This window comes from Amblyraja radiata, chromosome 23, assembly GCF_010909765.2.
Source record: "Amblyraja radiata isolate CabotCenter1 chromosome 23, sAmbRad1.1.pri, whole genome shotgun sequence".
Lineage (NCBI taxonomy): Eukaryota > Metazoa > Chordata > Chondrichthyes > Rajiformes > Rajidae > Amblyraja > Amblyraja radiata.
In genome coordinates, this window is record NC_045978.1 from 2320991 (window position 1) to 2344907 (window position 23917).

General features: G+C 45.1%; 1 protein-coding gene across 2 annotated transcripts; it reads right to left on the reverse strand.

Annotated features, from left to right (window-relative positions):
• Nucleotides 1-257: 257 nt before the first annotated feature.
• On the reverse strand, nucleotides 258-21270 carry kif3b (kinesin family member 3B). 2 transcript variants are annotated; one of them, XM_033041333.1, is made up of 9 exons: nucleotides 21180-21270; nucleotides 13867-15313; nucleotides 11242-11343; nucleotides 9841-9963; nucleotides 7510-7628; nucleotides 6669-6785; nucleotides 4729-4834; nucleotides 2459-2646; nucleotides 258-497 (listed from the first exon to the last, which is right to left on the reverse strand). In XM_033041333.1, exons 2-9 carry the CDS (start codon nucleotides 15259-15261, stop codon nucleotides 404-406), a joined length of 2244 nt encoding a protein of 747 aa, XP_032897224.1. In that variant the 5' UTR covers nucleotides 15262-15313; nucleotides 21180-21270; the 3' UTR covers nucleotides 258-403. The 2 variants fall into 2 exon arrangements, with proteins under 2 accessions (XP_032897224.1, XP_032897225.1); XM_033041334.1 differs by lacking the exon at nucleotides 21180-21270 and having other exon boundaries at nucleotides 261-494.
• Between the last annotated feature and the right edge of the window lie 2647 nt (nucleotides 21271-23917).

A 23917-nucleotide genomic window follows, 5' to 3' on the forward strand; every position in this document is an offset into this window, starting at 1 on the left:
CTCTCCTCTCCAACAAGAAAATCTAATAAATTAAAGACAAAGTTATTCATCAGTTTTACGAAATCTTTAAATACAATAAGTTCCTCATAAAATGTGAGGTATTCTTTTGCTAGATATCGGGGTAATGTGTTTCCATAGCAGCGGGCAGTGGCACTATCCACTCACATATTATTATGAAACAAACATTTTTGTCAAATTAATGTGGGTATAGAGCAAGTGCAGTTTTTGTCCAAAAATGGAATGGTTCACATGAAAAATAAAATACAATTGTTAATTTAATTTCAACTGAAATAATACTTCTGATCTGAACAGGGCCAGATGCAAATGAGACCTGGAGCCGAAGCTTATTTATCTCTGCTTGTTCGTCCCTGCTGACAAGTTACTTATCTTCTCGAGGACGGAGTTACTTGGGAACAAGGCCGCGAGACTGTGGGTAAAGCTGGGTTCCTGACCCAACTGAGGACGAGGGGCCCATTTTCTTCCCAGTTTTAGGCCTGCTGAGGACAAGGCAGAAGTAACTTCAGTACATAACGTAAAACACAACTAATGTGCAATTGTTCTCTACCAGGAACTGTGAAGCTACTAAACACCAAACAGATCAAACTACGAGACAGAAATGCAGAAACAAGGATCTGCAAATGCTGGTTTACAAAAAAAGGCTCAAAGTGCTGGAGTAACTCTACTTTAGAAGGGTCCCGACCCGAAATGTCACCCATCCATGTTCTCCAGGAATGCTGCCTGACCCGTTGAGTTAAGGGCCAGTCCAACTTGGCCGTCATTTGCGTGTAATTTACGCGACATAATTTACGTGTCACGACGCACGCGTCGTGACACGCACGTGATGCGCATTACGCGCGCATGGTGCGTGATGACATAGGCAGTGACGCGTGGTGTCGCAGGATTTTGTGATGTACAAAATCTTTGCGCGCCATCTGCGTGACGTGCAAATGACGGCCAAGTGGGACAGGCCCTTTATTCCAGCAGCTTGTGTCTTTTCCTTATGCAAAATAGAAACATGTGTGCCAATGAACAGCGTGAAAAATCTCCACCAGGTTTAAACGATTTCATTGCTAACATTAAAGCTTGTTTTAATATTGTCAGATTTTATTTTGAAACATGCTTCCTCCAATTCTTGCCTCTATCCAAATTTAATCAAGAGTTAAAAGAGTTAAGAGGCGAGAGTGTGTGATTGACAAAACTGCAGGTAGTGTTATTTCAAAAATAACATAATTAGATTTAATGTTACCTATTCCAATATCCAAAGACTTCCTGCTTGAACAGTCAAAACATAATCCTCGTAAGTGGTTCACAAAAGGAGTTCAGATTGTCAACTGAAAGTGCTATCAAACCAGTCGTATACCACTGTTCTAGAAAACAGTGCGCAAGAGTCAAGAGTGTTTTATTGTCATAGGCAGATAGACACAAAAAGCTGGAGTAACTCAGCGGGACAGGAAGAAGGGTCTCGACCCAAAACATCTTCCATTCCTTCTCTCCAGAGATGTTGCCTGTCCCGCTGAGTTACTCCAGCTTTTGGTGTCTATCTTTGGTTTAAATCAGCATCTGCAGTTTCTTCTTACATATTTATTGTCATAGGTTTTGAAACGGAACAATAACATTCTTACTTGTAGCAGCAGCACAATAGGTTTGTAAACACGGCTCTCAACAGCTAATATAAAAAACAAACATTAAAAAGTTCAATAGATTAAAAAAAACACTATTGTGCAAAAAACAAAACAGAGCCTGAGATCCCGCATGCAACCACGGTAGTTTGTAGTTCATTTGGAGTTTGTGTTGTTTTGAACCTGGGGATTACAGCTTTCAGACTCATGTACTTTCTTCCTGAAGGTAGATGTGAAAAGAGATGAAATGCGGATCCAGGGTGGTGGATGAAGCTGGCTGCCTTTTTGAGACAGGGACTCATATAGATCCCTTCGATGGTGGGGAGTTCAGTACCCGCGAACATGGTTTTCAATTATTGATGCAAGTGCTACTACATATGTTGTTGGAGTCAGAGCCTTACTGCACAAAACAGCTCCTTCGGCCCAACTCGTCCATGCTGACCAAGATACCCCATCTAAACTAATCCCGTTTACCCACATATCCCTTTAAACCTTTCCTATCCATATTTAGAACACAATGTGCTACAGTAACTCAGCAGGTCAGGCAGCATCTCTACAGAATATGGATAGGAAACATTTCAGATCAGAACCTTTCTCTGGACTTCAGTCGAAAGAAGGGTCCAAACCCAAAACGTCACCTATCGTGTTCTCCAGAGATGCTGCCTGAGTCGCTGGGTTACTCAGGCACTTTGAGTTCTAAACATGATTCCAGCAACTGCGGTTTCATTGTGTCTTCATCTTTCGTATTCATATGCCAGTCTTATGTTCTTGTAACGAGAAAATTATTTATCCACTTCGAAACTAAAGTGTATTTTTGTGAAAATTGATACTGCAGTCACCTGGATTTAGATTTTCTCGCACTGCCACTTCCGAGAGGGTCAAATGTAGATGCATCGACTTGAAGCTCGTCTTCATCCTGCAGTGCAGCCTCCAGTGCAGCTTGCACCTTTGGAGCAATGGCAGGTCCTTCATAGTCACGAGTGGTTCGGCTGGGCATGTCCAGTTCCAATAGCAAGATGTTTTCAGCCTGAAACACGAGAGACAATGTAAAACCAATGCAATAAATCAACTACAATTCTCATAATCAGGTCACCAGATTAATCTATTAGCTCAGTTCAGTTTAGTTTACTGTCACGTGTACCGAGGTACAGTGAAAAGCTTTTGTGTTTAAGAAGGAACTGCAGATGCTGGAAAATCAAAGGTAGACAAAAATGCTGGAGAAACTCAATGGGTGCAGCAGCATCTATGGAGCAAGGGAAATAGGCAACGTTTTGGGCTTCGGCCCGAAACGTTGCCTATTTCCCTCGCTCCATAGATGCTGCTGCACCAGTGAAAAGCTTTTGTTGTGAGCTAACCAGTCAGAGGAAAGACAATACATGATTGTAATCGAGCCATTCACCATGTACAGCTACACAGAAACATAGAAAAATAGGTGCAGGAATGGGCCATTCGACCCCTCGAGCCAGCACCGCCATTCAAAATGTCATGGTTGATCATCCAGAATCAGTACCCTGTTCCTGCTTTCTCCCCATATCCCTTGATTCTGTTAGCCCGAAGAGCTATATCTAACTCTCTCGTGAATACATGACCGACGTCGCAGCGGCCTCTGCAGTCTGTCTGTGTTTTTTTTGTTTTTTTGTCCCGTTGAAGGTATAGTTTGTAGTGGGCATTTAAATGTGTATGTGTGGGGGGTGGGGGGTGGGTAGGGGAAACATTTAAATCCCTTCCCTGCACGGGGACCCGACCTTTTCCTTGTCGGGTCTCCGTTGCCGTTGGGGCCTAGCACCGTGGAGCGGCCTCCAACCGGAACGACCTGGGGGCTCAAGTCACGGAGCCGGCGGAGCTGCGGAGCTACCATCGTGAAGCTGGCCGGCTTCGGAGCGCGGAGAGCTGCGGTGGCACGCTGCTGCGACCCGACTCCAGTGGATTGTGACACCGGGAGCTCGCGGGTCCCCGGTGGGAGACTGCTTTGCGGGGCACCGGCAACGGCGACTTCTCCCGCTCGAATTGCGGGGTTGAGAGTGACCTGGAGCGGGGCCTTACATCGCCCGGCGCGGCTTAAGTGGCCGCGGGCTTGCTAGCGCCCGCCGGGGGCTCCAACATCAATACCCAGAGCAGGGCCTTACATCGCCCGGCGTGGCTTTAAATGGCCGCGGACTTGCTAGCGCCCGCCGGGGGCTTTGGCTTTGACTTTGACATCGGGAGAAGAACGGAGAGCAGGGGAGAGACAAGACTTTGCCTTCCATCACAGTGAGGAGATTCACTGTGATGGATGTTTGTGTAAATTGTGTTGGTGTGTGTCTTGGTTCTTTCCTTGTATGGCTGCAGAAACCAAATTTCGTTTGAACCTCATGTGAGGTTCAAATGACAAATAAATGGTATTGTATTGTATGTTTAGTGCATGGTAAAGCCAGTAAATTGTGATATAAACGTCTGTACACCTCCCAAAGAAAAGAACATGCAGTTCAATTTTGTACACTTTAATATATTCGGCGACCGTTTCGCCAGACACTTACGCTCGGTCCGCCAAGGCCTACTGCATCTCCCGGTTACTAACCATTCCTCTTCCCATTCCCATACTGACCTTTCTGCCCTGGGACTCCTCCATTGCCAGAGTGAGGCCGCACACAAGCTGGTGGAACAGCCCCTCATATTCCGCTTGGGTAGCTTACATCCTAACAATATGAACATTGAATTCACCAGCCCTCCTCCATGATTGAAACAAACTTACTGTACCTCTTTCAAAGTTTATAATGAATAGTCTCCAATCTGAAACATTTACCGTATATAATATAAAGAAACTGCAGTTGCTAGTTTATCGCAAAGCTAGACACAAAATGCTTGTCTAAATCAGTAGATCAGGCAGCATCCCTGGAGAACGTGAAGAAGGTTCCTGACCTGAAACATCACCTATCCATGTTCTCCAGAGATGCTGCCTGACCCCCTGAGTTACTCCAACACTCGGTGTTTATCTTTGAAACATTTACTGTTTGTTTTTCCCACAATTGCTGCCCAACCCTGCTGTTTTTGTTTGTGAATATACTCGTCGGCTCTGATTGAATTATGTTTTAGCAGCCAGGCAGAGAAACAAATGATCCTATTCACTCACCCTGTATCTAGGGTCTGACCTCGAGACCAGAGCCATTTTTGCATAGCTGCTAAGTGGTCGCTTGTATCCAATTGCTGATACAGGTCGCTTCATCATCTGCTGATTCCTAGAAGGCAAACAAAAACATTCAAATACAATAGACAATAGGTGCAGGAGTAGGCCATTCGGCTCTTCGAGCCAGCACCGCCATTCAATGTGATCATGGCTGATCATCCACAATCAGTACCCTATTCCTGCCTTCTCCCCATATCCCCTGACTCCGCTATCTTTAAGAGCCCTATCTAGCTCTCTCTTGAAAGTATCCAGAGAACCGGCCTCCACCGCCCTCTTAGGCAGAGAATTCCACAGACTCACAACTCCCTGTGAGAAAAAGTGTTTCCTCATCTCCATTCTAAGTGGCTTACCCCTTATTCTTAAACGGTGGCCCCTGGTTCTGGACTCCCCCAATATCGGGAACATGTTTCCTGCCTCTAGCGTGTCCAAACCCTTAATAATCTTATATGTTTCAATAAGATTCCCTCTCATCCTTCTAAACTCCAGAGTGTACAAGCCCAGCCGCTCCATTCTCTCAGCATATGACAGTCCCGCCATCCCGGGAATTAACCTTGTAAACCTACGCTGCACTCCCTCAATAGCAAGAATATCCTTCCTCAAATTAGGGGACCAAATCTGCACACAATACTCCAGGTGTGGTCTCACTAGGGCCCTGTACAACTGCAGAAGGACCTCTTTGCTCCTATACTCAACTCCTGTTGTTATGAAGGCCAACATGCCATTCGCTGAAGGCCAACATGCCAATTCCCGGGGTAAGATCCTCTTCAACATCTTAAAAGATGTTCATTTATTGCAATAAATGCCTTTCTCCTGCTATATGTCAGTGACATTGAATTTATAGTTTTGGAATATAGGTGCCGTTTGATTTGGTGACCGAATATCCAATTTCATGTTTAATAAGGGACAGGTTAATTTTGTTAAAACTATAAACAATTGGCCTTTTTTGATTTTAGTCGTCAATTGATTTTACTTGCAATAGTTAATGCAACAAGTGGTATGCAATTCCTGCAAATTATTTTATATGATCCATGAGTTGATGAAAAATGCTAGATTTTGTGAATTATGGTTTAAATCGCATTTCTTAACTCTTAGACGTGAGAGATTTCAGTTGATGAGTATTAAGTGACAGAGAAAACTTTATCATGATCCAACTGATTCTAAATTCAGTTCACTCGGGAGAGAATTCTAGGTAATGACATCATGTGGAAGGCCATGTGGGAAATTGAATGAAAATGCTTTAGTGTTGAGGAGTTATTATTCTGCTCTATTATCACGATGAGATTAAAAAGGGAAGAAAGAAGAGATCCAACAAAATTACAAAAAAGAGAATTTAAGGATTCAGGATTTAAACTGGCAAGGTAGTAGCCAGTAACAAACTCAGTGCAGATGCATTGAAAGGTAAACGGAAAAGCTTTTTGAGGGAGGGCAGACAAATGTTGAAGAACTCTTGTGTACTTCTGAGTTCCTTCAGTGGAAGCTGCATTAGGGCAGGTTGATGCAAGATGGGCAGAGCCTCGTGCAGAGCATAGAAACATAGAAAATAGGTGCAGGAGGAGGCCACTCGGCCCTTCATTGTGATCATGGCTGATCATCCCCTATCAATAACCTGTGCCTACCTTCTCCCCATAACCCTTGACTCCACTAGCCCCTAGAGCTCTATCTAACTCGCTCTTAAATCCATCCAGTGACTTGGCCTCCATTGCCCTCTGTGGCAGGGAATTCCATAAATTCACAACTCTCTGGGTGAAAAAGTTTTTACTCACCTCAGTCTTAAATGACCTCCCCTTTATTCTAAGACTGTGGCCAGCATGAAACACTGGCCCACACTGTCAGTGACTGCTGCAAACTCAGTGCAGGTCTGAATAAGCACAAATACTGTACCGTACCCTTCGATCCGGGTGATCGGCTGGGTCTTCCACTGGTCGTCTTCCTCATCAAAATAAGCTCTGTTCATGATTTTATTCTTTTCTTCCAAAGGTATGAAGTTCTCAATTACAAGGTGCCTTCAAATAAAATGATCAGATGTTTTTATTCAAATCTATATAAAGGAAATGCTTCTAGTCTAAGCAAAATAAATGTGACAATGTAAATATATATCCTCCCCGTCTTCTCTGTAAATTAAAACTAATTAATATTTTATTTTTCTGACCAAGTGTCTTTGATTTGAAAGGTTAACTCTTGTTCAACAAATGCCAAATGTTCTCCTTTTATTTCAGATTTCCAACATCTCAAACTATTACAATGTCCCTTACATGAAGATAAATCATTTTGCTGGTTTGGAATTTGATTTCTTTTTTTTAGAATTGCCTCTTAATAATCTCTTAAATTATATATCAAGTAACCCATTTGATAACAGGTTAATTTTCTTCCATCATCATTATTTACCATCAATTCCCTGAATGTCATTTGATAGAAGTGAGAAATTAATAATTTTGGATGGGTTTTTTCCCCCACATCATTTCCAGGGTGAACTCTCATCTAAAGAAAACTTTCATTTCTCTTGAACGTACCTTTCAAAATATTAAGCAAAACAAATGCAAAATCTATCATCAGCAGAGTGGTGCATTTCAATTTCAAAAGATAATGTATTTTCTTAACCAGCAAATGGAATACATCACGACGATAACTCTATTTTAGGCAACCACAATAGTTTGCAAGTATCTTAAACCAACTCATTTGTAGTTTGTTACTTTCATATTTATTTCTCATCCGATACAGGGTACGTACTTCAGTTTGAGTTCCCTTGTGAGTTCGTTCTGAGTTTGCTCCAGCTGTTGTCGCTCTTTGATGTGCTCCGCTTGCAGGTCATCAATTTCAGCTTTTACTGCCTGCAGCTTAGCAAAGAGCTAACCAAAGAAAAAGACTTCACTTATGTACCCAAGCACTTTATATTCAATTAAGCAGTTTAAGTGCAGTCACAAACCAAAGTTTCAAAAAAGAAATTATTGAAACTGCTGTCAATTTACAAGAGTTCAATCAATTCTCATTTTAGTCGTTCTTTAGTCCAGAATTAAACATTTATAAACTATCATTTATTTAGAAATAATAAGCATTAAAATATTATTTCAAGTTTGCAATCTTCAGATAGAAGATTATAAAGTTATGAGAGGCATAGATAGAAAAGTCATAGCCTTTTTTCCCCTAGTGTGAATATGTCAAAGACTAAAGGGCATAGCTTAAAGGTGAGAGGGGCAGAGTTTAAAGGAGATAATGCAGAGCAGGTGTTTTTTCAGCAGAGGGTAGTAGGTCCTCAGAACGTACTGCCAGGAGTTAAGGTGGAGGCAGGTATGATAGTGGAATTGAAGAAGCTTTTAGATGGATACATGGGTATGCAGGGAATGCGAGGATGTGGATCATGTTTAGGCAGAGAAGAATACGGTAGTTTAAACTTGGCATCATGTTCAGTATGGGGACTGTTGGCTGAAGGTCCGACTCCTGTAATGTTCTGTTCCTTGTTCTGTGAAGTTTCCTTCAAGGTAGGACAGATTATTTATTTAATTAAAAATAAATCAGGTAAATCAGCAGGTGTGACCTGAAAAAAGTATGCGGTTCTGAGGCCAGCAGGCTTCAGGGGTGTTCTTAGGCCAAAACCGAGCACTGCTTGACCCATTCTCGGGCAGAGCGGGCTGTACTTTTAAGAAGGCTCGGTTCCTTCAATGTCTGCAGTAAGATGCTGCAGATGTTCTACCAATCGTGGTAGCCAGTGCCACCTTCTTCGCTGCCGTGTGCTGGGGCAGCAGGGCGAAGGCTGCGAATGCCCACAGGATTAACATACTCATGAGGAGGGCCGGGTCCGTCCTGGGGGCGGAGTTGGAGTTGGATTCGTAGGAGGTTGGTCTTGGAGGGGAGGATGCTCCTCAATCTGTGGAGCATCCTGGACAATACAGCTCACCCCCTCCATGACACACTGGTCAACCTGAGGAGCACCTTCAGCAACAGACTGGTTCCACCAAGATGCAGCACAGAACGCCACAGGAGAGCCTTCTTCCCTGTGGCTATCAACTGTACAACTCCTCCCCCTTCTGTCGTGGGGTAGACTGAGACTGACTCCCCTCCACCCCCCTCCCCAATCTTTCCACATCCCCAATCCTTTCCACTCGTCACTTTAATTTTATGTTTCATGTATCTTGTGTTTTATGACTGTTGGCAGATCAATTTCCCTCCTGGGATAAATAAAGTTCTATCGTATTGTGTTCGCCTCTGGTTTTATAATGGTCAGCTGAAGTAGAAAATTATGACCTGACCTCACCATAGTGAATCTGAACCCGATTCCAGCCCAAGGACTTAAATCATTCTGACATCTAATCTGAACCTCAAGACCCACGTCTCCCCCTCAGAGGGTATTGCCACCAAGCAGTGGGGAACGTTTCTCTCCGCCATCCCGCAAAGGGCCTGTTACCCACCCAGCTTGCTCTGCATTCAGGGTGTCAGCAGCGATGGCTTTCACCGCTGGGTTAGGCTCAGCCTCCACCACCAGGTCTGGACTCAGCCACAGTAACACCTCATCTTCACCAACCCCTTCTTCAACGGATTGAACACTTAATCACAATAACACATCATCTTCAGCAATCCTTCTACATGGGATTGTCACTTATCTCACTTATTGTAGACACAGTCTCCACTTAAGTCTATAGCGCTCTGAAAGTGGCAATATAAGTAGCTAGGGTGGTAAAGGAAGGGAAGGACGGGGCATTGAGTAAGAAAAGTCCGGTAGTCATGCTGCAGCTGGATAGAACTTTGGTTCGGCCACATTTGCAGTATTGTGTGCAGTTCCGGTTGCCTCATTACAGGAAAGATGTGGAGGTTTTGGAGAAGGCGCAGGTTTGCCAGAAGGCCGCCTGGATTAGCAGTAAGGAGAAGTTGGACCATTTTCACTGAAGCAGAAAAAAAGCTGGGGGTGGGGCCAAGCTTGCAAGTGATACGGTGGAAGGAGGGTGATTGGCACATGTGTGGAGCAAGTGACAAAGGAGACAAGAGGGTGTCAAAAGAGGAAAGAAGAGGAGGAGTGAAATGTAAAGCCAGAGGGCAATAAATGACAGAACTACTCAGCCACCTTACCTTCTTTAGCTTCTTAGTTTTAACATCCACTTCTTGCTGGAGTGAACTGAATGTCTCCTTTAGCTCCAGTGTCTCCTCGTCCTGAGTTTCCATTTGCTGTTGCATCTCACGTTCACGCCGTTTCTTCAAAGACATAGAAATAGTCAGAACTTTCTCAAATATCATTATACTTTTCCGTACACACATATATTTTAACTCGCACATGTTTGCATTTCTATAACTCCAACACAAAAATGTTTTAATGGATGTTTCATCGGAACAAACAGAATTTGACATCAAATCACATCATGAGCTCAAGAGCAGTTCTGCTCGATAGCAAAAAGATCTCTGCTACATTTTAAACACTTGATTGGATGAAAGTCCACTTCAACGAGTCACATATACAAGTGTACAGACACCTCAGGTTTTACACCTGGGTCATGTTCCTGGAAACCAGTGCGTAATCCAAAAACATCTACATTTAGACATTTTAACAGGCGTAAATTTGAGCGCTTTATTTCAAAAATAATGTTTAAATTAGGTTTTGTTATTAATTAAACAAGCATGTTATTTCAAAAACATAAATCATACACTTAAAAACGCAAGGTGCCCTGTAGCCTTCGTGAAATCCAATGGGAAGTGCAGATTTCCCAGCTACCTGGTCCAAACAAACCAATGGGAAGAATCCTGTCTACAGAATACCACAAAGACCTTGTTAATATGATGAGATTCAAATATGTTAATTGTAGTTCACTGTTTTAAGTGGGCGCCGGTTTTATGTTGCTTCTAAATAATGATGTGATTTTATTATTTAAATTGTATTTTAATAAGTTCCCCAGATCTGAGCTTGCACTTCCCTTATGAACATAACTCGGTCTCAGCACGGATGTGATTGACAGTGATTGTAATTAACAATGATAATAATTGAAAAAGTGTGAAAATAGCGACACACAATATGCTTTATTTGAAACAGAAATGGGGTATCTTATTTCAAGTATTTTAATTTCATGACAGCAGTGCAATAATGATGAATCTGTTACTAGCCCATAAACGACAAGATGAAATAGGTATCTGTAACATTAAAAGGTCATTTTTGTTTCCTTATGCAGCTGATTTATAACATTCCTGTCTCCTGCAATGCCTTCAGCTTCCATAATGTAGTCAATGATAAGACCCCAGACCTAATCTACCATATTTGCAAAATACAATTATAGGCTATTTCACCTTCACTGAATAAGCGCAAAGGGCAATAGAAACATCAACAGTTGGAAACAATCCAAAGTGCTGCATGCAGATGGAAGGATATTCTTACATGTCTTCTTGCTGCTTAAAGATACTGAAGCAAATGCCCTTCATGACAGTGTTGACTCCATTTATAACTACCAAATTGTATTGAATTTCCTGTCTAGTCTCCACCGTTACCTGCTCTGCGATTTCTTGGCGTCTCTGTTCCAGAACCTTCTGCTGCTCATTTGTGTGATCCACAATATTTTTCCCTCCAACAAGAAGTTTGCTTTCCATAGCCTGATAAAGAAGATTGAAATTCACTTACTTGACATTTGAAATCTTTTAAGTTCTTGACAGGTTTTCTGAGACGATTAATTCGTCTTAATACTGATAAATATTTAATTTTATAAAATAGGTGATCTGAAAGTAAGTAATAAACTTGGATTATCCACGTTATTTCCTGGTGTGTGAGATAAGGTTTGGTTCTTTTTTTTATTAAAAAAAAATCACAAACTATAAAAATCTTCCACATACATTAAAGGGGGATGGGGTCGAGGAAGCACATCGCTCGTTTTTATGATGCATTGGCTGGTGGAGAACTCTTCAAATTTATAATTATGTGCTGATCTCTGGGCATCATACTTAATTTAGATTCAGCATCCAGCAAGGATGAGAAATGAAGGCCACTTACTTCTCCCTGTGGTTTTATACCTTTTAGCAAATGTAAGAGCTGCTGGAAGAGTCAGCACTCCTTGCTGTCCTTGAGATGATGACGGTACAACCGATTCAACTTCATTGCTTGAAGGTCTTTCGATAGCATTGTGCATCGGGAGCAGGAGGAAATGGAGCAACAATAAACAACCAGCAATACAGACAACCACTAACTGGCATCCTCCAGCAACCATTGGCACAGACAGAGCAGCCTGGCCAATTGAGGGACAGTATCGAGGGAGCTCTCAGGCCTACAAGCATATTTCATTAACCTAAGCCAAATCCAGCACAAGGTAGATAACAGAGGTTTCACTATTTGTTTTGAGGTGCTGACTGAACAATACAGCATAGAAACAGGCCCTTCGACCCACTCACCATCGGCCACTTGTTCACACTAGTTTTATGTTATCCCACTTCCTCATCCGCAATTTATAGAGGCCAATTAACCCACACACACTTTGTGAGAATTGGGAGGAAACAGGCGCACCCGGAGCAAATCCACGTGGTCATGGGGAGAAAGTGCAAACTCCACATAGACAGCACTCGACGTCAAGATCGAACTCGGGTATCTAACGCTGTGAGACAGCAGCTCTACCTGCTGCGCTTCTGTGCCGCCCTTTGAAATGGTATCTTTCTTTTGCGTTTTGAAACAGCACAATTGAGAAGGATCTGCAGTGTTCCTTGCATCCGCTGCCCATTTCCTAACAGGAAATATAGTTTGTGCATTTGGGATCTATTAGCTTAGTCATCTTATTGAACAATTGCAGTGGCCTTTGCATGCAGTAAGTGCAGCAGAAATGGTGTTAATGGACAAGGGAGAGATTGGAGTGATGTTTTAATTAGCAGAATCCCTCATGGAGGATTGACTAAGCAAAACTGATCACAACGTGTTATCCGACGAGTCCTATTTACGCAGAAAATGAAAATATTTCAAATTAATTTACTGACTCCTTTCCTCAAAGGTCTGTTGACCAGGAATACATAATCACCACTTCCTCTCCTGGTACTTTCCCTTGCAACCGCAAGAAATGCTACACTTGTCATTTTACCTCCCCCCTAACTCCATCCAAGAACCTAAGCAGTCTTTCCAGGTGCGGCAGAGGTTCACCTGCACCTCCTCCAACCTCATCTATTGCATCCGCTGCTCTAGGTGTCAGCTGCTCTACATCAGTGAGACCAAGCGTAGGCTTGGCGATCGCTTCGCCCAACACCTCCGCTCGGTTCGCAATAACCAACCTGATTTCCTGGTGGCTCAGCACTTCAACTCCCCTTCCCATTCCGAATCCGACCTTTCTGTCCTGGGCCTCCTCCATGGCCAGAGTGAGTCCCACCGTAAATTGGAGGAGCAGCACCTCATATATCGCTTGGGTAGCTTACACCCCAGCAGCTTGAACATTGACTTCTCCAATTTCAGGTAGTCCCTGCTTTCTTCCTCTTTCCCCTCCCCTTACCAGCTCTCCCACAGCACACTGTCTCCGCCTCTTCCTTTCTTCTTCCCGCCCGCCCCCCATCCCCACATCAGTCTGAAGAAGGGTCTCGACCCGAAACGTCGCCTATTTCCTTCGCTCCATAGATGCTGCCTCACCTGCTGAGTTTCTCCAGCATTTTTGTCTACCTTCGATTTTTCCAGCATCTGCAGTTCCTTCTTAAACTAATCATCACCTCACTTTTCTTTCAAAGTACACGATTTATAAAGATGTTTTGAACCCATGCATGCCAAACATTATATTGTGCACAGCATTGAACAGCACAGCACAGGAAGGGGCCCGCCGCCCCACAATGTCCATGCTGAACATTATGGCCACATACCCATCTAAAAGCCTCTTAAATTTTACTAACGTCCCTGCCTCCACCACCACCACATCTGGCAGCGTGTTCAGGGCACCCACCACATTCTGTGTAAAAAAACTTGTCCCACACATCATCTAAAAACTTTTGCCCCTCTCTAGTCTTTGACATTTCTGTTCTGGGAAAAGGAAATAATCCATGATTTTAGCATTGTATCAAATAGATATTCTCTATTTCAGCTGGTTTTGTGTGTTTGAAAACCTAATCAATGGAAGTTTCTAGTTTTAAACTAATGATCCGTGCAATGACTGATCACCGTACCTTTATTTTAGTAGCGAGTGCTTCGGAGGCTTCCCTCTCTCTCCGCACATCCCCCATCTTTTTCTCCTTTTCATGCAGTAACTTTTGTTTTTCTTCTGCCACGAGGCTGTGGTCATCAAAAATGGCTCGCTTCTCCATCTCCAGCTTTTCCTGTTGGGCCTTCCAGTATTCAGGATCATTTTTAATTCCTTCCTCGTCTTCTCCGTCATCATCCTCGATATCCTCCTCTCCTTCGCCTCCCTGCCTCCTTCGGTTTTTCTTCTTTCGCTTGCCCACCCCTCGTTTTTCCAGCTGGGCTTTCAGCCGCGCTATCTCCTCTTGGAACTCCCTCAAAAGTGCATCTTTCGGATCTTCATTTACGCGTGGTTTATTCTTGATGTTCTTCGCGCGGTTTGCATATCTTAGTGTTGTCAGGGTCTCTTCGCAGTTATAGGACGCAGGGCCGATATTTGCCACCATCACCGTTTTGGCATTCCCACCCAATGAGTCCTGCAGTAATCGTGTTAGCTTGGAATCCCGGTAAGGAATGTGAGTGCTTTTACCATCCACTAATGCAGATATCACGTTGCCTAGAGCTGAGAGAGAAAGGTTAATCTTGGTCGCTTCTTTTAGCCGGTCTCCTTGGGCTCCAGTTTTAGCCTGCCGTTCACTGCCAGCGAGGTCGACTAAATTTAACTTTCCAACACGGATATGGTTCTCACCATCAAGTCCAATTTCACTGCACTCCACTGTTATAACGAAGATAGCATGGGAACGCGAGCTATGTTCATTCATGTTTGTGGAACCCACCGATCGATTTTGATTGCCAACATTCATGACATGTTCGATTTCTTTGACATTCTTTGTCACAAAAGAGGACAGGTCTTTGACATACACGCCAGTGTCTGGTCTTTCCTTTAACTCCAATCTCTTTGTTTGATCTTTTGCTAGTAAATCCTTTATTTCCTCCTGATAAATCTCCAGATACGACGCCCTCACCAAATACTGCTGATTTTGTGATCGCGATATGTGCGTGAATATGTGCTCAAAGGAATTTGGGATAACACCTCTTCTTTCAGGATCTAAACGGATTCCCTCCATTGTGAATGTTTTCCCAGTTCCAGTTTGTCCATAGGCAAATATTGTTCCATTGAAACCCAATAGAACCGATTCCACGAGAGGTCGAAAAGTCTCATCATATAAATCTACTTGTTTAGAATGCTGATCATACACAGCATCGAACGTGAATGTCTTGGGTAATTCACTTGGACTTGCTTTGGGGTGTTTCACCAAAATCTGCCCCAGTTTTACATCAATGTGAACAATTTCGGCGTAGCCTCCTGCCACCTCCTTGTCATTCATCGGCCGGCATCGTACAACCACCTTCACCGATTCAGAACTTTTTAGCTTTGACATTGTGCGCTGGGGAAAGATTCAAATTCCAAGAATTGTTCTTCCCTCTGGGCACCTGTAAAGAGATTAAACACTTATGAATCTCGTGCTAAATTCAAATAAAACTACTGGAAAAACCCAGCAAGATGTTTGAACAACATCAATAAATGAGGTGAAGTTTATAAACCAAGTGCCCTCGTCTTCATTGGTCACTTCTGACATCATATAAAGTCAGAGCCATTCAAAAATAGGCCCTTTAGCCCAACTTGCACATGTCGACCAAGACGCCCCATCTAAACTAGTCTCACTTACCCACGCTTGGCCCATATCCTTCTAAACCTTTCCTACCCAATTATCTGCCCAGATGTCTTGTAATTTATTTTGTTAACTAAATCTAATTTATCTACTCAGCTCGTTTTCATGCACCAGAACTCATCTTCCCAACATTATTTTACCTACAACAAAATCAAAATACTTTCTGAATGGTCATCCTTACATCTCTGTTGTCCATATATCAAAGTTGGGGTTTAAGAAATGAATTTTTCTTTGACAACATAAATTCCATCTAATAAAATGGCATTACAATTTAAATCAAGCATGTAATAATATTCACGGATATTGTCTTCCTTCATACCCATAAATCATTTGCTCTTTGCTAAACCAGTGAAAACATTGCAATATTATTTTTCTGTGGCCGTAGCAAACCTCCAACTTATTACTTCAGTCCTTTCATTCCACGACTTGCAATAACACAAACCCTTCAAATAACTAAGCCCTATCAATCATTTTACGGAAAATCTGCTCCAGGGATTCAGATCACTCAACTTACAGAGTGTTATAAAACTCCCTCACATGTCCATTTTATTCTTTTTATACACACTTATTACAGTTCCACTTCCTTGGAAAAATGTTAAATATAGTAACCTTCACATTTTTATTCATTATTTAGAATTTTAACATTTTTAAATCTAATTCGATCTTACTCAAAATACTCTCTTCCATCTCCCAAACCAAATTTTTATCTCTTTCCGCAGATACTGTCTGACCTGCTGAATTATGGGGTTTTTACAAACCGCAAAAAATGTGGTCAAATGCAAATAAATGTCTTCAACCAAGATGTACCAAATCTTTCGATTTCACTGCACAGGAGTTCATGCACTGAATATTGTTAAAGAACGAGATCAAAAGTGACCCCCTACATCACTGACCCAGTGCCACCGTCGGGACAACGGGCTTTAGGGCCAAGAGAAGACTCAATATTTTTAAGAACTTGATACTTGAAAGGCACAAGTTGGCACTAAAAACATGGTGGCTCTTTGTTCTGCCTCAGAGGAAATCTACAATTTAATTAAATTACAATGACAATAGACAATAGGTGCAGGAGTAGGCCATTCGGCCCTTCGAGCCAGCACCACCATTCAATGTGATCATGGCTGATCATCCCCAATCAGTACCCCGTTCCTGCCTTCTTCCCATATCCCCTGACTCTGCTATCTTTAAGAGCCCTATCTAGCTCTCTCTTGAAAGTATCCAGAAATGGTTGCACTCTTTTACTTACGTATGATTGTGCTTATGTTTAATATGATTTTACTGGATTGTATGTTAAACAAAGCATTTCACTGTATCTAGGTATATGTGACAATAAATTACTTCTTTAATAATTGAACATTGAGGTGTCATATTGAAGAAAGCAGCAGCCACAAGGTGCCCCCACCTATTCTTGTGGAAAGTGAAGAATGGGATTGAACTTACTATTCTTAGCTTACACCTAGCAAAACCTGTCATAAAACATCCAAATTTAGACTTAAATATTTAAGCAGAAGCCAGAGACGCCGAGCTATTTCAAGCAGAACTCAAACTGCACCTCAAAACACATTGTTACTATCCAAATGCCAATGAAACATTTTTTATTGATTGGAGGAAGTTAAAGAAATTAAACCCTAGGGCCATTATAATAAATATTTTATGAAGTAAGTTGTTCAAATCATCACAGAAAATAATTTCTAGGAATAATCTAATTCTATTTCCACATAAATGTGGTTGGAGTGAGGTAAAGGTAAAGGTAAAAGCTGAACAAACTAAAACATCTGAGAATCCTGATTTATTTTAATGTTACTCTCAGGAATAAGATAATTATCTCGCAAGGAGAATAGGAATGAAAGGCCAAGAACCAAATGTTCACACAACAGATCATGATGTACTTCAATGACAGCCACTGCAACTAAAGGATCAGATTACAAAAATATCCAATATCTCAAATAAATTGCATTCACCCAGGACAGGGATTTACAAGAAATAAATCCGCAGAAAAGGGCAAAATATAACAAATTCAACAAAAGACGGCTGTGTGGATTTGGAGCTCTTGTACCAGATTGCTATGGAAACAACTGCAGATGACCCCCACATTACGGTCTGTGTCACAATTTTCCACAAAACAAAACTACACCATCGTCACTTGCGTCAAGAAACGCAAGTTACGAAAAAAAGTGGAGGTTTTTTTTCATATAAATTCTGTGAAAATGAATTTTATTCCATATCTAATTGAGTATTGATTTGCGATTTCTGCTTGGGCGAATTTCTGCCCTGATGCAATCCTGATGCAAGGCTGGCTTGTATGAGCCATGTGAGAATTGTTTGCTTGCACCAGTAAATGTCCAACCTGACTCTTCATATTTTATTTTCACGGTATTAAAGTGCATTTACAAACCCTTTCCACAGCATTTCTAATTAAGCGCAGACAAGTGGACAAGATAAATTGAACAGATTGCAGCCAATAGTCTTTTTTTTTAAACTAAGCCTTTATTCCTCAGTACATAGGAAATTAGTGGGATTGTTATTGAGGGAGTGCAGCGTAGGTTTACAAGGTTAATTCCCGGAATGGCGGCACTATCATATGCTGAGAGAATGGAGCGGCTGGGCTTGTATACTGGAGTTTAGAAGGATGAGAGGATATCTTATTGAAATATATAAGATTATTAAGGGTTTGGGCACGATAGAGGCAGAAAACATGTTCCCGGTGTTGGGGGAGTCCAGAACCAGGGGTCACAGTTTAAGAATAAGGGGTAAGCTATTTAGAACGGAGACGAGGAAACACTTTTTCTCACAGAGAGTGGTGAGTCTGTGGAATTCTCTGCCTCAGAGGACAGTGGAGGCCGGTTCTCTGGATACTTTCAAGAGAGAGTTAGATAGGGCTCTTAAAGATAGCGGAGTCAGGGGGATATGGGGAGAAGGCAGGAACGGGGTACTGATTGGGGATGATCAGCCATGATCACATTGAATGGCGGTGCTGGCTCGAAGGGCCGAATGGCCTACTCCTGCACCAATTGTCTATATATAACAAGTATGCAAGTTTCTGCTGCTGCAAATTTCCAGTTCTTTGTTTATGACACCTTTTAAAATTGTAACATAACCTAACAAAATCCTATCGGGCAGAAAATAAAATGCTGGAGGAACTCAGCACACCTGGCAGCATCCGTGGAAGTGTCCCGACCCAAAACATCATCTGTCCATTTCTTTCATTCCACCTCTGCTGCCTGACCCACTGAGTTCCTCCAGCACTTTGGTTTTGCTCAGCATTCCTGCACCTGCAGTCTCTTTTACCTCCACCCTACAGGACAGTATAGATAATAGAATGAGAGTCGTTTACGCACAGCAGACCATTCAGACATTAACACCCTTGTTAATGTACTATGGTTAGCACCTGGTTTGATCTTTGGAAAGCATCAAAAACTGGAACAAGATGGTGCCAGAATGTGTTGACTCTCTGCGTACTGATTTCAGAGGTGGATCTACTATCATCCGATACAATCGTCCTACTCTCTCAAATCTATCTATTTGTAAATCCAGAACTATATTCTGCACTCCGTGTCTTTCCCTTTGCTCTCCCTAATGCATTTGAGTTTGGACTCATTGTATAGTATTATCTGATTTGAATGGATATCAGGCAAGCAAAAGAAAGCTTTTCACTGCACCATGGTACACGTGACAAAATCATACCTGTAGGTATAACGACAAAAACAAACTCTGTAAACAAAGTAGAACGTTCAATTTTAAAAAAAATTGTGTCAGATGAACCTGGTTGAGATTTAAGTTCAGCTACTAAAAGTATGTCTGGTAAGTGGAACAAATTTGCCGTCCATTTGGCGAATGTCTGTCTCTCTGTGAGGTACAAATCTAGCCTCACACTGTTCTGGAAACACTTCTGGAAGTACTCAGTCAGGTTGTGACACATGCTGTTGTCACCATGGTCATACTCTGGCAGGCACAACTTCCCAAAACACTGAGGCCAGTTTAGTGCCCTACAGAAATGAGCTGTACTGCTTGTATTCCACAGCAAAATATTAATTTCCCCATTTCCCCAATAAGCACATTCTCGGTGAAATGTTAAACCTCAGTTTACATCAATCACCAGAGGTGTGGGAGTATTAAACCCATCACAAAGTGACTGCTTTTGATGAAGGAGCATGAAGCAATCGTAAAGAACGACCAAATAACTGCAAGAGATCCTTGAAGTGACTTAACTATCAGCATGACATATTTAGATAAACATCCCCTCGACCCACTCTCATTCCCTGCCCCGAAATTCCCTCCTGCGCATCCCTCCCCCCACCGCCACCTCCTCATACCCACTCACTCTCCCCCGACTTCCTCTCCTCCCCCCCCTCTCACCCCCCCCACTCCTCTAACACTTCCCACCCCCCCTACCCACCACCTCACTCCCTCTCCCCCTCTAACACTACCTACCCCGTCTCAATCCTTCTCTCCAACCCCTCCCTCACCACCCTCTAACACTCCCTACCCCTTCTCAATCCCTCTCCTCCCCCCTTCACTCTCTCCCCACCCCCCTCTCCTCACTCTCTCCCCCCCTCACTCTGTCCCCACCCCACCCTCACTCTCTCCCCACCCCCCTCACTCACTCCCCACCCCAACCCCCTCACTCACTCCCCACCCCCCTCACTCTCTCCCCACCCCCCTCACTCTCTCCCCACTCTCTCCCCACCCTCCTCACTCTCTCCCCACCCTCCTCCCCTCATTCTCTCCCCTTCACTCAGCCCCACCCCCACTCTCTCCCCCACCCCCTCACTCCCCACCCCCCTCACTCACTCCCCACCCCCTCACTCTCTCCCCACCCCCCTCACTCACTCCCCACCCCCTTGCCCTTCCCTCCCTCCCCCACCACCTCACTGTCCCCCCCCTCACTCTCCCCACCCCCCTCACTCACTCCCCACCCCCCTCACTCTCTCCCCATCCCCCTCCTCTCTCCCCCCCCCCCTCCCCTCACGCCTCCCCCTCCTCTCTCTCCCCCCCTCTCCCCTCACCCCGCCCCCCTACCCCCACTCCCCGCCCCCCCCCTCCCTCTCCCCACCCCCCTCCCTCACTCCCCCTCCCCTCCCTCCCCCACCACCCCCTCCCCCCCCCCCCCCACCACCCCCACCCCCCTCACTCCACCCCCCCTCACTCTCCCCCCCCCCTCTCTCTCCCCCCACCCCCTCCCTCATTCTCTCCCCCCCTCCTCTCTCCCCCCCCCCTCCCCTCCCCCCCCCCTCCCCCCCCCCCCCTCCCCCCCTCCCCTCCCCCCCCCCTCCCACCTCCCCCCCCCCCTCACTCTCCTCCCCCCCCCCCCCTCCCACTCTCCTCCCCCCCACCCCCCTCCCCCCACTTCTCCCCCTCCCTCCCCTACACTCCGCCCCCCCTCCCCCCCTCCCTCTCCCACCCCCCCCCCCCCCTCACGCACTCCCCAGTCCCCGCTCCCCCGCGGCCTAGCAACGGCCGCAAAGCTTCACATCCCGTCCCGTCCGGGTCACCCTGCACTGCCAGCCCGCCAGCCGGCCGGGCGTGGGGACGGACAGGCAGCCTCGGCTAGGGGGCAGGTAGGGTGGGTGAGGGGGGTGAGGGGGGGGTGAGAGGGGGGTGAGAGGGGAGGGGGGGGGGATGTTCTCTACCTCTTCCCTCAGCGCCGCCCGTCCGCCATCACCGTCACCGTCACCGTCACCGCCCGCCCGCCCGGTGCACACAAAACCCGGGGTGGATCGCAGCGCAGCGCAGCCGGAACCCGGAGCCGGAGCACGCACTCCGCACTGGAGCTGCAGCCAAAACACGGACTGGATCCCACTTTGGAGCTGGAGCAAGTCAAGTCAAGTCAAGTCAAGGGTACACAAAAATGCTGGAGAAACTCAGCGGGTGCAGCAGCATCTATGGAGCGCAGGGAATAGGCATTTTTGTGTACCTTCGATCTTCCAGCATCTGCAGTTCCTTCTTGAACACAAACACAACACATAATCCTCCGCCATTTCCGCCACCTCCAACGTGACCCCACCACTCGCCACATCTTCCCATCTCCCCCCATGTCTGCCTTCCGCAAAGACCGCTCCCTCCGCAACTCCCTCGTCAATTCTTCACTTCCCTCCCGCACCACCCCCTCCCCGGGCACTTTCCGTTGCAACCGCAAGAAATGCAACACCTGTCCCTTCACCTCCCCCCTCGACTCCATTCAAGGTCCCAAGCAGTCGTTCCAGGTGCGACAAAGGTTCACCTGTATCTCCTCCAACCTCATCTACTGCATCCGCTGCTCTAGATGTCAGCTGATTTACATCGGTGAGACCAAGCGTAGGTTGGGCGACCGTTTCGCCGAACACCTCCGCTCAGTCCGCAATAACCTACCTGACCTCCCGGTGGCTCAGCACTTCAACTCCCCCTCCCATTCCCAATCCGACCTCTCTGTCCTGGGTCTCCTCCATTGCCAGAGTGAGCAACAGCGGAAATTGGAGGAACAGCACCTCATATTCCGTCTGGGGTCCTTGCGTCCCCTTGGCATCAACATTGAATTCTCCCAATTTGGCTAGCCCGTGCTGTCCCCTCCCCCCCCTCCCCTTCCTTCACCCTCTAGCTGTCTCCTCCCATCCGCCCGCCCTCGGGCTCCTCCTCCTCCTCCCTTTGTCCTTCTTTCTTTCTTTCCCCACCCCCTATCAGTCTGAAGAAGGGTTTCGGCCCGAAACGTCGCCTATTTCCTTCGCTCCATAGATGCTGCTGCACCCGCTGAGTTCCTCCAGCAATTTTGTGTACCTTCAAGTCAAGTCAAGTTTATTTGTCACATACACATACGAGATGTGCAGTGAAATGAAAGTGGCAATGCTCGCGGACTTTTGTGCAAAAGACAAACAACCAAACAACCAAACAAATTATAAACACAATCATAACACGCATATTCTTTTACATAATAAATAATGGAAGCAGACTCATGGGGTATAATAATAATAATAATAATAATAATAATAATAATAATAATAATAATACATTTTATTTGCGGGCGCCTTTCAAAGTCTCAAGGACACCCGACAGAAAATTAACAAGAGAGAAAAAACATATAGTCGGAGTAAAATAAATAATAAGGACATCACCAATACACAATAATAATAATAATAATAATAATAATATCTTTTATTGTCATTGCACGTCATTGCAACGAGATTTAGTATGCAGCTCCAACCGATGAAAAAGAAAAGTAAAATAAATAAATAAGCTGTGTGTCGTGACCATCCGAGGGAGACAGTCCAGGGGGGTGGGGGGCACTCAGCAGGGCCGGTTCAGAGCCGCTATAGCTCTTGGAATAAAGCTGTTTCTGAGTCTGGAGGTTCGGGCGTAGAAGGCCTTGTAACGTCTGCCGGAGGGAAGTAGTTCGAACAGACCGTTACAGGGGTGTGATGAGTCTTTATGGATGCTGACTGCCTTCCTGTGTGTGGTAGACTGCCTTCCTGTGTGTGGTAGATGCCCTCCAAGGCTGGTAGCTCTGTATAAAGTTAACCTGAAGTAAGTCCAAGAAGAAACTGCAGTTGCTGGAAAATCGAAGGTACACAAAAATGCTGGAGAAACTTAGCGGGTGCAGCAGCATCTATGGAGCGAAGGAAATAGGTAACGTTTCGTCGCTCCATAGATGCTGCTGCACCCGCTGAGTTCTCCAGCATTTTTGTGTACCCTGAAGTAAGAGTCCGCTGTTCTTGGTTTCTTGGTCCTCCAAAATATTCCAAATTGGAATTTAAACTGGAGGTGGTGGGGGGAGTGTAAAGACGAGTGGAAACGCACTAAGTCTTCACTACTGTTTTATTGCTAATCACACACATTACTATTCATACACATTCCTGCCCTAGCTGTCCGTGGTCTGTCACCGGAGCTAGAGAGCAATCTGGAGGTGGGGAGGTTACAATTATACTGGTGATATGGGGAGTGGTTAGTAGTGGTGAGGTCACTGTGTTAAAGGAACATGCACTAGTCTACATCCTTCCCCTTGTAAACAAAGCAGTACAGCAGTGACAGGGCGACCACAACTCATACGCTACAAGCAGTTAAACACACACACAGTCAGGCAACAGTTAAACAAATTCCCCGTAACGTACAGGTGGCTTGACCAACCGCCCGGAGCGGGTACGCAACCCGCCCTCCCCCTCCTCCGCAGGAACAGCAGGAGCAGGAGCAGGAGCGGGCGAACGAGCCGGAGAACGGGCAGGAGAGGGAAGGTGCGGAGACCGGGGAGGGGAAGCTGGCACAGGGCCAGGCACGCGAACAGGCGAGGGCGGGCTGGCAGCAGGGGAGCGGGGCACATAGAGCTGAGAGGGCAGAGTTCGGGGCATGCGAGGAGCGGCAGGCAGAGAGGAAGAAATCGGGGGGGGGCGAAAGGGGCAGCAGG